At 44.2% G+C, this 14,245-nt stretch overlaps 1 protein-coding gene across 3 annotated transcripts in view; it reads right to left on the bottom strand.

Moving 5' to 3' along the window:
- The window catches only part of LOC122796673 (serine/threonine-protein kinase WNK2-like), a 745,557-nt gene that overhangs the window by 703,601 nt on the left and 27,711 nt on the right, over positions 1–14,245 (bottom strand). The window contains exon 2 of one of the 3 annotated variants that reach the window (XM_044065344.1): positions 3,965–4,064. In XM_044065344.1, the coding sequence (XP_043921279.1) occupies positions 3,965–3,993 (29 nt within the window). In that variant the 5' untranslated portion in view covers positions 3,994–4,064. Of the gene's footprint in view, positions 1–3,964; positions 4,065–14,245 lie in introns of those variants that run through there. The other 2 variants (XM_044065347.1, XM_044065343.1) reach the window with 2 other exon arrangements.

The raw sequence follows: 14,245 nt of genomic DNA, 5'->3' as shown, positions 1-14,245 counted from the left end.
CCTTGCGCCTGGGATCTGCCTCTAGGGCATCTGGTTCTGCCCCTTTGAGGTCTGTCTGTCACAGGAAAGGACCAATTCTTTGTTGGCCAGTGTCTACTAAACCTAGGAGGCTGTACTTGTAAAAAAAAATCTTTGACCGTTTGCATAGATTTATCCTCCATTTTCTTCAACACCTTCTGCCTTAACACCAAACAAAGTATCATGCTGTAAAGGTGCATCTAATAATTTAACTTTGACATGATCAGGCAGATTTTCTTCCTTTAACCAAGCATACCTCCTAATTACAGAGCCCGTAACTGCGGCCCTGCAGGAGGCCCTCCAAAGAATCAAAACCACATTGCAAAGTATGCTTTCCAACTTGTTCAGCTGCATGCAATAAATCCTGCATTTCCTTGTTTTCTGCACATTCAGAGTTTAACATTTTCTATTTAAGCAATGCCAGGACATGTTGCTGATATTTGAGCATATGAAACTGACAGTTTAAGGCCCTTATAGCCAAGGTAGCACATGTGTAAACCTTTTGTCCCCATCTATCCAGTGCCCTAGAATCTCTGTCAGAGGGGGTAGGGTTTTTGCAGCAGAAGCCTCAACTCCTTTGTGACCCTGAGAAATAGTTTTTAGGTCTGCAGCAGGGTTTTTAAAAAGGAATTTATGAGAGCCAGGAACCCTGTAATATCTGTCAGGCTTAACAGGAGCTGGAGGTAAGGAGTCAGGGGTAAAACTAGACTCCAAAAACACATCATCTACAATGTCTAACAGGTGGAATGGCTAGTGGCCTGTGTTGAGGTAGTAAAAGGAAACCTCTGAGCCTCTTTTTAGATTCTGAAAAATCTTGGCTCTCCCAGTGGAAGTGCTCCCTCATGGTATGCAAGGTTTCGCCAAAAGAATAGTCCTCCGGAGGAGAAGCTGAAGGCATAGATTCTTCAGCATCAGAATCCTCATGGGGGGAAAGAGTATTCCTGATCAGAAGAGCAATCAGAAGAAATGTAAACCTGATCTGAAGATTCATAGTCAGTCTCTTGCCTAGGCCTCTTATCAGGAGGGGGATGGGAATCCCGGATCAAGGTAATCAAGTCTTCGGCCATTTTGAGCATCTGTTTTTTGGGCATAGAGGCCTGACCACGTGGCTCTTGAGTTTGTTTCTTTGCTTTAGAAGGTGCTTTAGTCTTTGCCTTTGAAGCTGAAGTCGGTTTAATGTAAAGATGTTTAGGTCTGAATACACCCTCAGAAGCCAGTGCCTGTTCAGTGGCTCCGGACCCATCTGAAGGAATAGTATCAGAGGCTCCAATATCTTGAGTTTCCAGCGGCATGGCCGACTCCACGTGGGAGTAGTGGGCATCAGGGGCTACGAAAGCACCTCACCGAGACCCAGCGAACTGGTGACTGGCTTAGGAGAAGCTTTGTCGATTTTGGGCCTCGGTTGTCTATCTCTCTCTTCTTTGCACTTTTTGTGAACTCTGGTAGTCGGATGGCTATCAGACGACATTTCTGGATAATTAAACCGGCGTCCAAAATAGTTTAAAGCAAAATCATACCGACGCTTAATAGTGCGTTGATTAAATCTAGCACAAAACTGACAACCAGAAACGTTGTGATCAGGGCCTAGGCAAGGAATACAGTAAGAATGAAAATCCTTATGAGGTATTTGCTTTCCACAAGAAATACAATTACTTACTTTTTCTGACATCGGTCTGGAACAAGAAAAAAAAGTTTCCCCAATGGGGTACTTAGCTTTATTGAAGACTTCACATCTGAAACTCGAACACGAAAATCTCAGGAGCCGACCGGCACTTGCGAACTGCTTCTGCTTCGAGCACCGCGCAGCAAGAACGACTAAAGAAAATGGCATCGACTGCTTCTTTTATACCCCCAACGACCTGACGTCAGGGAAGGGGCAACAGCAGCCGACGCAGGACCCAGGACTTTGGAATTCAGGCCGACTGAGGGCAACCTGCCAGCAGATTACCCAAATGTAATGACTGCAACAGTGAAACACGAAGAACATCTAAAAGTTCATCAAAAGGTGGAGACACCCGAGAGGCTGAAGGTTGAGACCTGAAAGCCTTCTGGTACACTGACTCATCAGAAGGGGCGACAGTGGGCCAGCCGCTTCTCAGTTTAAGGATCTCTAAGATGTCCGAGGATGACTTTGGGACCCTTCTGACTCCTCGAGGTCAGTGTCGGAGGTAATGGACTCATCCGGGGAGTCTACATGCTTCCTCTTGCATGTCCTCTTCCGAGGAAGCTCCTCAGAAGGGTATTCTGGGGAGGTCTCAGAAGACTGGGGGCCACCAATCGGGGGATCCTGAGGCTGTGGGTCTCTGCTGTCAAGAGTGTGAGTAGGTGCTGAAACAGAGGTTAGTGCCCGTGGGGAAAGAGCATCGATACCCTTGTGTGGAGCTGATGAGCGAAACAGCACACTCCCATCTCAAAAACAGATCTTTCCGGCTCCGAGGACCGCCTCGGCTCTGAGGAAAGGGAGGAAGTCATCGGCTCCACAGCGACCGGCTCCGAGACGGATGTAAGGTCCGAGCTCACCCTAGCCAATGCACCGAGAGGGAGACTCGGAACCGAAGAGGTTCGGGTCCAAGTGTCCCTGTCAGGGTTAACCGGTGAGCTTCAACTCCTAGACACCACGGACGGTGCCGAGGGTGTCAGAGCAGAATTAGTCTCAGAGACAGTCTCAAGAGGAGCTGGAACGGAGGGTTCCACAACCAGTGGCAACGAACACTCCTGCTCCAAAGGCCTGACATGGCACGGAGGAGGAACCACAACAGGGGGGATGGACTCGGGTGGCTCCGGAACCGACTGGGTCGGAGCCAACAATTTGGTCAAGGCAGACTACTTCAGGATTCTAAGCACTACTCTCGCCACATCTTCCTCTGACATGCTCCTGGAGGATCTGTATGACAGGGTAGGCGATCTGGATCTCTGCAGAATTGGAGATCTTAAGGTTAGGGCCAAGCAAGAAGCACTTCTAAACTCGTAGACGCGGTAAACGAGATCTGAGGATTGTACTAGTGCACTATGGGATACCTACCTAGCCACAAGCCAACTAAGAGACTTTGAGCTTAGTAATAGGCCGAGTTGGAGCCGAACCCATATGTAAGAACGAAGGTGAGATATGACTAGAGAACATCATTGTTTTCAATGAGCCTAACCACAAACACTTAAGGGGCTGTATCCTGACAGACCCTCATTTACAGGCAAACACTGAAAAAGCCTTTTCAAAGGTAGTACCAACAAGCTGGAATACTCCGCCTGAAGAATTGAATGAACCAAATGACTTTGAATTGTTCAAAAAACTCAGATCCCAACTTGATAAAGAAATGAAATGTAACTGTCTTGGGTGTCAGACAATCCCTCATATCGTGGGCAAAATATGCAACTTCTTTAAACCAAATGCATACTTTATGATACTAAACACATACACTACGTATACCCATCCATCACCCTTTTTCCCATTTTTACACATGAGGTCAGGGTGTCACTAACAGTGACTATCTAGAGCCAAGACACCGCCAGGTAGCTAGCTAGCAGCGACACTGCTGCTCTTCGGTACCGCTCACTTTTTTGCACATTCACCTATGGCCAATTTATAGTGTCCAATCCACCTACTTCAGACTAACTCTGGACAGGAAGTCGGCCCATCACTGGATGAGACTTATTAAACCACCTACCTAATAACTTATTTGATGGGTCACAAACTTTTCTAGCTCATGTCTTTAGGATGTGAAAGGAAACCCAACGATCATGCACAGAAAAGCAGGGTATGCAGTCTCCACATCAAAGTATGAAGCTGCTCATAAGAAAAAAAAAACAACTCTTCAGGAGATCCACAATTATACAAACTATGCCTTTTTTTAATTTCCTGCTTCTAATAGCAGACAAGTCAACATTCTAGGTTGTACATCAGAAATGTTCTACTTTTTAACAAAACTAATCATATCAAAAAATAACTTACAGGATTAGAACCCGGCATGTACTCCCCATTCAATTGGTTTAAGCAGCGTTCGACAGTGGCATTATCCAAAACATCCACAAAACAATATCCAGGTGCTCGTCTAAATAAAGGACAGAAAAGTAAAATAAATAGTTGTTAATGTCATACAGTGTGTTGTTTTGCAGTTAACTGTATCAGTAAGTGCAACATTTTCTAATATGAACACTGCCATGTCAAGTCTATAGGCAAGTTTTCAGACATCTTCGTGAAACAAATGTTGAAGGAAAATTTTAAAAAACAACCATCTTCTAAGAGACAGACTACACAAATCAAAGAACAGAGGCACACAGATACAGCACATGTTCTACTTGTAGTAGTTATTGTCTTAAAGATACATTAAATGACCACTACATGACGGGCCAGACAACTCTGTCTGCTTTCATAGGGACAAGATCTACAAAGAAGAGATTATCCCATGAAATACTGTTGCACCTCAACAAGGAGGTTTGAAAGGAACCCTACATGTCTTTGTAGTCTTCTCTGGGGTGAAGAGAGAATTAACTCTTTAGGCTAGCTGTTATGCCGCTGCATCACACACAACATTCTTCCAACGTTATGGCAATCAAGACAAAAATTTGGTAATGGGAATCCACCCCAACATCCTCCTCATCCCTTGGCTACAAGTGCTTTGATTTACACAGGAACTTCTTAAGGCAATTAGAAGGTATATAGAGTCATAGCAGATTACTAGGCTAATGACCCCCCTGAGGGGCCTTTTTATGCTTAGCCATGTTTCCCAGATGTACTTAGGTTCATAGGTAGGTACTAGGCTATTGGCCCTAGGGTCTATATAAGCCTAGCCAAAAATGTACCCTGGCTTTTGCCACCCAAAAAAAATATTTTTCTGTGCCCCTGTCAAGCAGAGCCACAGAAGTGATCCCTGGGGTGAACTTCCTATTTCCCATCCAATCAAGATTTTTCTTGAAGAGTGCTAATGAGGAGCTCTGTTTGACACAGATAGGTAGTCTGTTCCAGAGTATGGGAAGTATCTGGGACAGAAACCTATCCCTCCAGCATGTTCTGTTTATTGTGGTGACAAGGTTTAGGTCCTTAGAGTGTGTAGCTCGGAGGGATTGGAATTTCTTTAAGTGGAGCATGTCCAACATCTCTGGGTTTGACATAGCTTTGTATGTTAGGCAGAGATCGCCTCTGAGTAGGCGATATGCGACGGAGTAAAGCTGGAGTTTTTTGACACTGTCTGTGTAGGGCATCTGTTTGAGGCCAGTAATCCTCTGTGAGGTATTTCTTGACATTTCTGATACCCTAGGATTATTTTACAGGGTATATGTAGGCTAGTGCATAGTTGGTCAAGCATTTGCAAGCTGCCTCTGTCCACTAGAGACAGGTGCCAGATAGTACAGTTGTGTACACTTACCATAAATGTAGATGTTAGAGTGTATTCACTGTTTCAGTCATTACATTTGGGTTATCTGCCTGTAGGCAGCCCTCAGCCGGCCTGAATATCAAAGTCTTGGATTCCTGCGTCGGATGCAGTCTCTTCTTCCAGGACGACAGGTCGTCAGGGGTATAAAACATGCAGCTGCCGACATCATTACATCAGTTTTTCTTGCCCCAGATGTCAGGTGCCCCCACAATGGGAAGCAATTATATATGTTACACCTCCATCAAAAAGCAAATACACCAGAAAGCTTAAAACTAGAAGGAAAGGTAAAGCCAAGAGAAGTCCGGGGGGCTGGAGGGAGGGTAACCAAGACTGCAACAGTGAATACACTCTAATATATACATTTATGGTAAGTGTACACAACTGTACTATGTTCTTCGTATTTCAATGATGCAGTCATAACATTTGGGTTGATTCCCTAAGTTGGTTCCCTAAGCTAAGGAAGGGAGGAGGAAGTTAAATAGCAATAGGGCCAGCTATTAAGCCCTGCAAGACTGCAGTGGCAAAAGCCAGCTCTGGATTTAGAAAAAAATGGGCATGTGGTAATGCATGTACAGAGCTCCAGGTAGCAGCTTCTAGGATGTCCTTGGTAAGGACTCCTCTGAGAAAGGCTGCAGAGGTAGATGCAGCCCTGGTGGAATGTGATCTTATCCCCTGTGGGGTACGTTTTCTATGTTGCTTATAGCAGAAATGAATGCAATGGGCTATCCATTTAGAAATGGTTTGCTTCGAAATGGCCTTCCCTTCTGCCCCTGCAGCAAAGCCAACTAGCAGCTGTTCAGATTTTCTGAGAGGCTTAGTCCTCTCCAAATAAAATCTAAGCTGTATGTGCACGTCTAAAGAGTGCAGTATTAATTTTCCTTTGTTTTGTGGATTAGGGAAAAAAGTAAGCAAATGAATGGACTGATTTAGGGCCACACGACGGCACACCTTGGGCATAAAGGAAGGATTGGTCCTGAGGGAAACCCTATCTGCATGGAATATAATGAAGGGTTCCACTGCCATGAGGGCCTGTAATTCAGACACTCTTCTTGCTGAAGTGATGGCTAGAAGGAAGGCCGTTTTCCCAGAAAGGAATTTTATCTCTGCAGTTGCAGCTGGTCCAAATGGAGGGATAGTGAGCTTTTCAAATACAAAGTTAAGGTCCCAGGCTGGAGTAGGGGCTCGCCTGGGGGGGGGGGTCTTAAATTTTTAGCCCCTCTGATGAACTGCTTTAGCAGGGGGTGAGAGAAGAGGGGAGGTTCAATATTATAATGTGCTGAAATGGCAGTGGCATGAATTTTAATTGATGAGGAGGATAGGCCCTTGTACAGCACTTCTGTTGCGTACTGAAGAATATTTGGTAAACTGGGTACCGTTGTGTCCATCCCGAGTCTGGCTTCAGGAACAGTATCTTTTCCACTTTTCAGCATAGGATTTTCTAGTACTAGGCCTCCTTGCTTCCGGAATGACATCTAGCACCTGCTTACTGAGGGATGCTATTGCAGAGCTCAAGGAATTAGTGAGGCTGCAAGATTCAGGGTTTGAAGCTGAGGGTGCAGTATCTGATCCACCTGCTGGGACAGCAGGGAAGGTGTCTGAGGTAGGTGCCATGGTTCCAGCAGTACCATACTGCTCAAGAGGGGGTACCAGTGCTGGCGAGGCCAGTCTGGTGCAATCAGTATTGTCCTTGGCTTGTCCTGTTTGATCTTTAGCAGAACCTTCGAGCTGTGAGGCAGAGGGGGAAGGCATAAACCGAGAGGCTTTTCCAGGTAAAGGACAGGGCATACACTTTCCAAGCTTGACTGTGGGAAGTCCCTGTGCAGAATTTTTCCAATTGGTAGTTCTGAGGGGAGGCAAACAGGTTTAACTTTGGAGTCCCCCATTTGTTTCTCAAGAGGTTGAATATTTTTGGTTTCAGTTTCCATTCGTGTGGGTCCATGAGATTTCTGCTTAGGTCATCTGTCAGTGAATTTAGCTTGCCTGACAGGAATTGAGCTTGTAGGTGCACTTAGTATCTCAAGGCTGTGTTCCACAGAGCCATGGCTAGTCTGCAGAGAGGGTACGAGTGGGTTCCTCCCTGCTTGTTTATGTACCACATAACTGTGGTGATGTCTGTCTTTAGAAATAATTGTCCTGGAAGGATGTTGTTTTTGAAGGCTGTCAGTGAATTCTGTACAGCTAACATTTTGTTTTGGTTGATATGCAGGTGCATCTGACTCTGGTTCCATTTGCCCTGAATGCACTGCCCTGCCAAGTGAGCCCCCCCCCATGCAAAGTCTGATGCATCTGTTAGGGTTTGGGCGGCAGGGGGGTAAAGTGAAAGGGAGCCCCTTGTTGTGATAGCAGGCCTCTGCCCACCAAAGGAACTCTGTCTTTATACAGGGAATGATAGGAATCATTGATTCCAGGTCCTGAGAATGTTGACACTACAGGCTTTTTAGATACCATTGTAGTTTCCTCATATGCAGTCTTGTATATGGAATTAGTAGAATGCAAGAAATCATGAGCCCCAGGGCTTGCAAAAATTTCCTTGCAGATAGCTGTGTCTTTGTGGCCAGTAGTTTGAAGTAGGTTCTTGTTTCTCTGGCGTGAGAGAAGCCATCTGGGAAGCTGTGTTAAGCTTGCGCCCAGGAATACAATCTCTTGGCAGGGTACTAGGTGAGATTTCTTTTCATTTATGGTGTACTCCATTGAGGTTAGAAATTTCTTTATGAATACCAGAAGTTTTAATAGCAAGTCCTAGCTTTCTGCCCGAATCAGACAATCGTCCAGGTATGGGTATATCTGAATATTTCTCTGCCTGCAAAATGCAATGGCTGGAGCTAGACACTGAGAATACCCTGGGCACAGTAGATAAGACAAAGGGAAGTGCATGGAGCCTGCCCTGAAGCGTAGGTATTTCCTGCAAGATTCCCTTATTGGAATGTGCAGGTAAGTTTCCTTTACCAAAAAGGTGTTTAGAATACAGAGGTCCAGGACAGGACGCCAGGAGCCGTCTTTTCTGGGTACCAGGAAAAAAGTCTTGAATAAAAATCTTGTCCCCTTTCTTCTGCTGGGACAGGTTGAATAGCCCTGATACTTAAAAGAGAGAGAACCTGCTGTTGAGCTTCTCCCCAATGATTTGGAGGTAGGTCTGGCCAACTGTTTGGGTTTGGTAGGGTGCATACCTCTCAACCTGGAAACATCAAAAATCTGGGCAAAGGCCCATGAAAAATAGGTACAAATCTGTACAATGATTAACATAAAATTTACATACATAATTATGTAACCCGCGCCCCAATGGAATTGTGGGATATCAGCTTTTAAACTCAAACTGAAGAACAAATAACCAAAAAATGGCCCGGGTGTGATTCCAATGTCCCATTACTTTATTTCACCCCATTTACCATAAACACTGTAATGTGCACACTGCTTTACTTCTACAGTGATTATTTGGTTTTCATTTGAGCATTTGAAGCGATTTTTTACATTTTATAGCATAAACAAAGACATCTGCTAAACCAACCAATGCAGTCTGACAATGAAAATAGACTTAGCATTAAAAAACTCACATTCATTGAAATAGCACTGAAACCCACATTTAAAGAAAATGCAAAACTCAAACAATTCCACATTAGAGATCTGAACTAACAAAGAAACAACTTTATATTTTGTTTCATCTACAAATAAAGTGCCTGTGGCCCTTGAATACATTGCCTGTGTTACATTAAAAGAAAATAAGCTACTAGTAATATTGCAATAGGGAATGGATGGCAAACTGATAACAGATTCATATTATCAGCAATCCATCTGCATACTAACTAGAACCCACAGCCTTCGTATACTACCTGTTGAGCTAACACAGACAGTCTTAATGTGCATAGTGTCCGCTTTACTTGTACAATGATTATTCAGATAGTCAGATATTTGCCAAACAAAGCAACACAAGTCTCAGTGAAAACAGACTTTTGCATTAAAAGCTTCTCTTGAAACTCACATTCACTGAAACAGCATTGAAACCTGCATTCAAACATAATGCATCTGACCAGTGGCAGAGATTACCTTTGGGCTGTTGCAGTTTGCACACCAAACATATTTTCTATGATACACCTTCCTGACTGTACTAAATTATATTATATTCCTTGTACAATACAGCACAGTTCTTAAAGCGCATTTTACATTTATTGTTAACATTTTTCCAGTAAACTGAGACAAAATGCATGAACCAATAATGACAAAACTGCTCAATTCAGAGCATTTCCATCATAAGAGTTTACTTAAGCTTCTACAATCCACAAGTATCAGTAAATTTACACAATCTCTGCAGAAGTCAGTCATCTAAATAATTCCACATTAAAGAGCTCTGTAACTAATGGAGACTGTTGCTAGCAAACAGCTTTAGATTTCACTGTTTCATCTACAAATAAAGTGCTGGTTGCCCTTGAAGGTTAGTAAGACGAGCTCGAATTTGTAAAGTCTAACTGTGATATCAAAAGAAACACAAATAAGTGCAACGAACAAACAGAAATGCAACTGCAAACCTCAGTTCATAAAAATAAATAAATAGCAATGGTAGCCAAGAATGAATATCATCAGTATTTTAGGAAAAAACAGGAGATAAATGTATGAAAAAAATCAAACACTGCACTTTACATCTATACACACTAACAGCAAAGTAAATTTGCTGGTTTGTCATACTAACTTCACATCAGTAGATCATGGGTTACCAACATTAGAAGAAAACCCTGTATTATCCATAATATACAAGACAGAGTGTATGGCATAGGTCTCTACTCTAAAATATCAAAAAAAAAAAAAAACTAAACATTTTGAAACATCAAATGCATCAGCAGTTTATGAAGAGTTCAAAAGGCAGTTCCTGAATATTATTCGGCAGAAAAATTAAACAAGCTCACGGTAGCAGCAGATAAATAGAGAATTTAAACACACACACAACTCATAATTGAAACAGCCACAGCCTATACCTGCTTTAAAAACACACAGCTCAGAATAAAGAAATAACTTAATTCAGCAGATAATTAAAAACACACAGCTCCGAATAAAAAATAGTGGGCAGCTCTAACTTGGCAGATAAATCATCAGCATTTAAAAACACAGCTCTAATTCAGCAAATAATTAAAAACACATAGCTAGCTCAGAATAAAGAAATGATGGACAGCCCAGCCCAACTCGGCAGATAAATTAAACATGTTCACGGCAGCAGCAGATAATCGAAAGAACAGCCAGCTCAGGAGATAAAACAAACAACCAAAGAGCAAACCGAGCAGCTCAACAGTAGCAGCTAAAAGGGTAATGCCTAGTCAGCGGCCCAATAGTAGTAGCAGGTAAAATGGTAATGCCCAGCCAACATTTAAAATAATAGAGAAGCCAAGAACAATGAATGTTCTTACCTGGAGATGTGGACGCTGGACTCTGCAAAGTTATACACGATTTTCCCGCAGTCTGTATCCATTCCCAAGCCCTCTTCTGTGTCTGTGTTGCCCATGCAGCGCTGCTGTTGCTGTCGGCTGCTACCATTAATCCATTCCCAGCTCTGCCTGACATTAATCCCAGCTTCACGGAATCGGCGCTTTGCAATCCCCGCCATAAACTGCCAGCCAGCCAGCCGAAATGATGATGTAAGCTCTGAGCTCAATTCCGACTGGCTGGTAGCCTGACGGCACTGGCGTCATTGCGCGCGATGGATGCGCGCGGGACGGCCAGGATATTTTAAAAATTAGAAAAGCAAAAGAAAAAATCGAATGAAAGGGGTGCCACAAATCCGAGTAATTCGGAACGGTTGGGAGGTCTGGTAGGGTGTGGAAGTGGAATCTGTATCCTTGGAAAACTATATTTAAAACCCATTTGTCCTGGGTAATGAGTTCCCAGTTTTTTGCATGCAGGGTGAGCTTTCCTCCTAAGGGAGCAGGCAGTTGAGCAGGGCTTGGAAGGATTAAGGTCAAGTCATTGTGACATTTTTCCGTATAGGGGGGGCATCTTACTACTTTCTGCTTTGGAAGTGGGAGCCCCCCACTGCTTAGGCCTGTGTGTAGCCCGAGACTGTAACCTAGGTGGTCTGCTGTTCCTGGGTTTGGACTGAAGGTCTGGAAGAGACTGGAAAAAAGCAATTCTTTGAAGGCCAATGCCTACTAAATCTGGGAGGCTGTACTTGCAGGAAATCTTTAGCAGTTTGCACAGATTTAGCTTTTTCCTCCATCTTTTTGAGGACGACATCTGCTTTGTTGCCAAACAGGCGGTCTTGGTTTAAGGGAGCATCCAGTAATTTAGCTTTGACATGATCTGGTACGTTTTGCTCCTTAAGCCAAGCATGCCTTCTAAGCACAGACCCAGTGACAGAAGCCCTGCAAGATTCTTCTAAAGAGTCAAAACCACATTGCAAAATATGTTTACAAACTTGTTCAGCAGAATGCATTAAATCTTGTAATTCTTTGTTTTTAAGCACAGTCGGGTATCACCATCATTTTCTGTTTAAGTTGTTTGTCTTTCGGCTTTTTTCCAGGTTAGGGGTCGCCACAGCAGAACTCCGGTTCGCTAATGATTGGCAGTAGATTTTTATGAAACGCTGTGATGCCAGCTCGACACCCAACCTTCAACGGAGGCACGCCCATTTACGCACGCATGTCTTTCGAGCGCTACCCAACCGCGGGGAGGACATGCAGACTCCACACAGAAGGCACTCCCAAGCCCAGCAGAGAATCGAACGGGAGAACCTCTTGCTGTGAGGTAACAACGCTACCGCCGTACCACTGTGGCATATCATTTTCTGTTTAAGTTATCCCATAATATGCGGCTGGTACTTTAACATATGAAATTGGCAACTTAAAGCCCTAATGGCCAAAGTAGCAGAAGTGTATACCTTTGTACCCAATCTGTCCAGGGCTCTAGCATCTCTATCAGAAGGGGTAGGCTTTTTGGCAGTAGTAGCCTTAATGCCCTTTGGTCCTTGGGAAAAGGTCTCTGGATCCGCAACAGGATTCTTGAAGAGGAACTTCAGAGTCAGGTACTCTAATACTGGTCAGAGTTTCTGGGAGCTGGAGGTAAAGTGTCTGGGGACAGGATTGATTCCAGGAAGGCATCATCTACAATGTCCAGAGCAGGAGGGATAGCTAAAGGCCTGTGTTGAGGAAGGAGTAAGAATTCCCTAAGCCTCTTTTTGGAGTCATAGTAATCCTGGTATTCCCAGCGGAAATGCTCCCTAAGAGTGTGCAAGGTTTCACCAAAAGAAAAATCTTCTGGAGGGGAAGCAGAGGGAATGGAATCCTCTGCAGAGTCCTCATAGGTAGACAAGGGCAAATCCTGGTAATCTGAAGAAACAGAAATATCAGAATCCTGACCAGAAGAATTACGAAAATCAGTTCTAGGTCTCTTGGGGGAAGGCCGACTTCCCCTAAAGTAATAAGGTCTTCAGCCATTCTAAACATTTGTTTTTTAGGCATATGGGCCTGACCATGCGGTTTGGACGTCTGCTTTTTAGGCGTGGGTCGAGTTTTAGGCTTGGATGAAAAAGATGGCGTCTGTTTAAAATGCAAATCTGTAGCCCTAAACATACCCTCAGAAGCCGGTGCCTGCACAGCGGCTCTGGACCCATCCAATGGTAGAGACATCCGCAGGTTCCATAGTCGAAGCATCATCTCGTGGCATACTGGACTCCAGATTCACAGGCCTCTACTGAGACCCATTCGAAGTAGCGGGTATTAGGGCCTGCGAAAGCGACTCAGTACCGGTGAACTGGCAACTAGCTTAACGGAAGCATAGTCAGCAGTTTTGGACCTATGCGGTCTGTCTCGGTCTTTATCCTTACGTTTTTTCGGAATGTCGGTAGTCTGATGGTTTACCGAAGCCATTTCTGGGTAGTTATATCGAGTACCAAAATAATTTGCTGCAAAAATAGACAGATGACGAATAGTTCAGGGGTTGAATAAGGCGCAAAACCGACAGCAAGGGGCGTTGTGGTCTGGGCCTAAGCAAGGAATGCAGTATGAATGAAAATCTTTGAGGTATTTACTTTCCACAGGTAAGACAATTGTCAACTTTTACTGACATCGGTTAAGAGCAAGAAAAAGGATCCCTAACGGGGTACTTAGCTTTTTTGAAAACTTCGGTTCTGAAACTCAAAAACGAAAATTTCAGGAGTCTGCCGACCGGCACTTGCGAACTGCTTCTGTTTCAGGCACTGGGAGGCAAGAAAGACTGATGTAATGGCGCCGGCTGCATGTTTTATACCCCTGACGACCTGACGTCATGGAAGAAGAGACAGCATCCAACGCAAGAATCCAAGACTTTGATATTCAGGCTGGCTGAGGGCTACCTGCAGGCAGATAACCCAAATGTAACAACTGCAACAGTTGAAACACCAAGAACGATGGGGGAAATTTTGTTTTTCCATCCACTGGTCCAAGCCACATGAATTGGGTTAGGGAAGTACTCTGCTTCACACAGAAGGGAAGCCTGTCCTACAGAAAAGAAGGGGTGGTCTATGAGACACATACCTTTCTCTCCAACAGGTCCTATTCATATTGCAGATGAGGTGTTGGTACATAGACTGGGCAATTATAATTCTATTTGTTTCGCGGATGTGCAATAGGTCCATCAGAATAGGATTAGAGGATACTGTGTAGGCCAGGTATAGACCACCTCTCAGCAGCCTGTAGGAGACAAAGTACAGAAAAGGACAGTTGTGTACCTACCATAAATGTGGATGTTAGACTGTTTTCACTGTTGCAGTCATTACTCTTGGGTTATCCTGCTGGCAGGCTACCCGCAGTCGGCCTGAATTACAAAGTCCTGGTCCGGTGTCGGTTGCTGTCGCCTCTTCCCTGACGTCAGTGCGCCAGGGGTATAAAAGATGCAGCAGACGC

Source organism: Protopterus annectens, chromosome 3.part0 (assembly GCF_019279795.1).
Source record: "Protopterus annectens isolate FY-2018-M chromosome 3.part0, PAN1.0, whole genome shotgun sequence".
Classification (NCBI taxonomy): Eukaryota; Metazoa; Chordata; order Ceratodontiformes; family Protopteridae; genus Protopterus; species Protopterus annectens.
The sequence above is the reverse complement of the archived record's forward strand: the minus strand, read 5'-3'. Positions and strand labels throughout refer to the sequence as shown.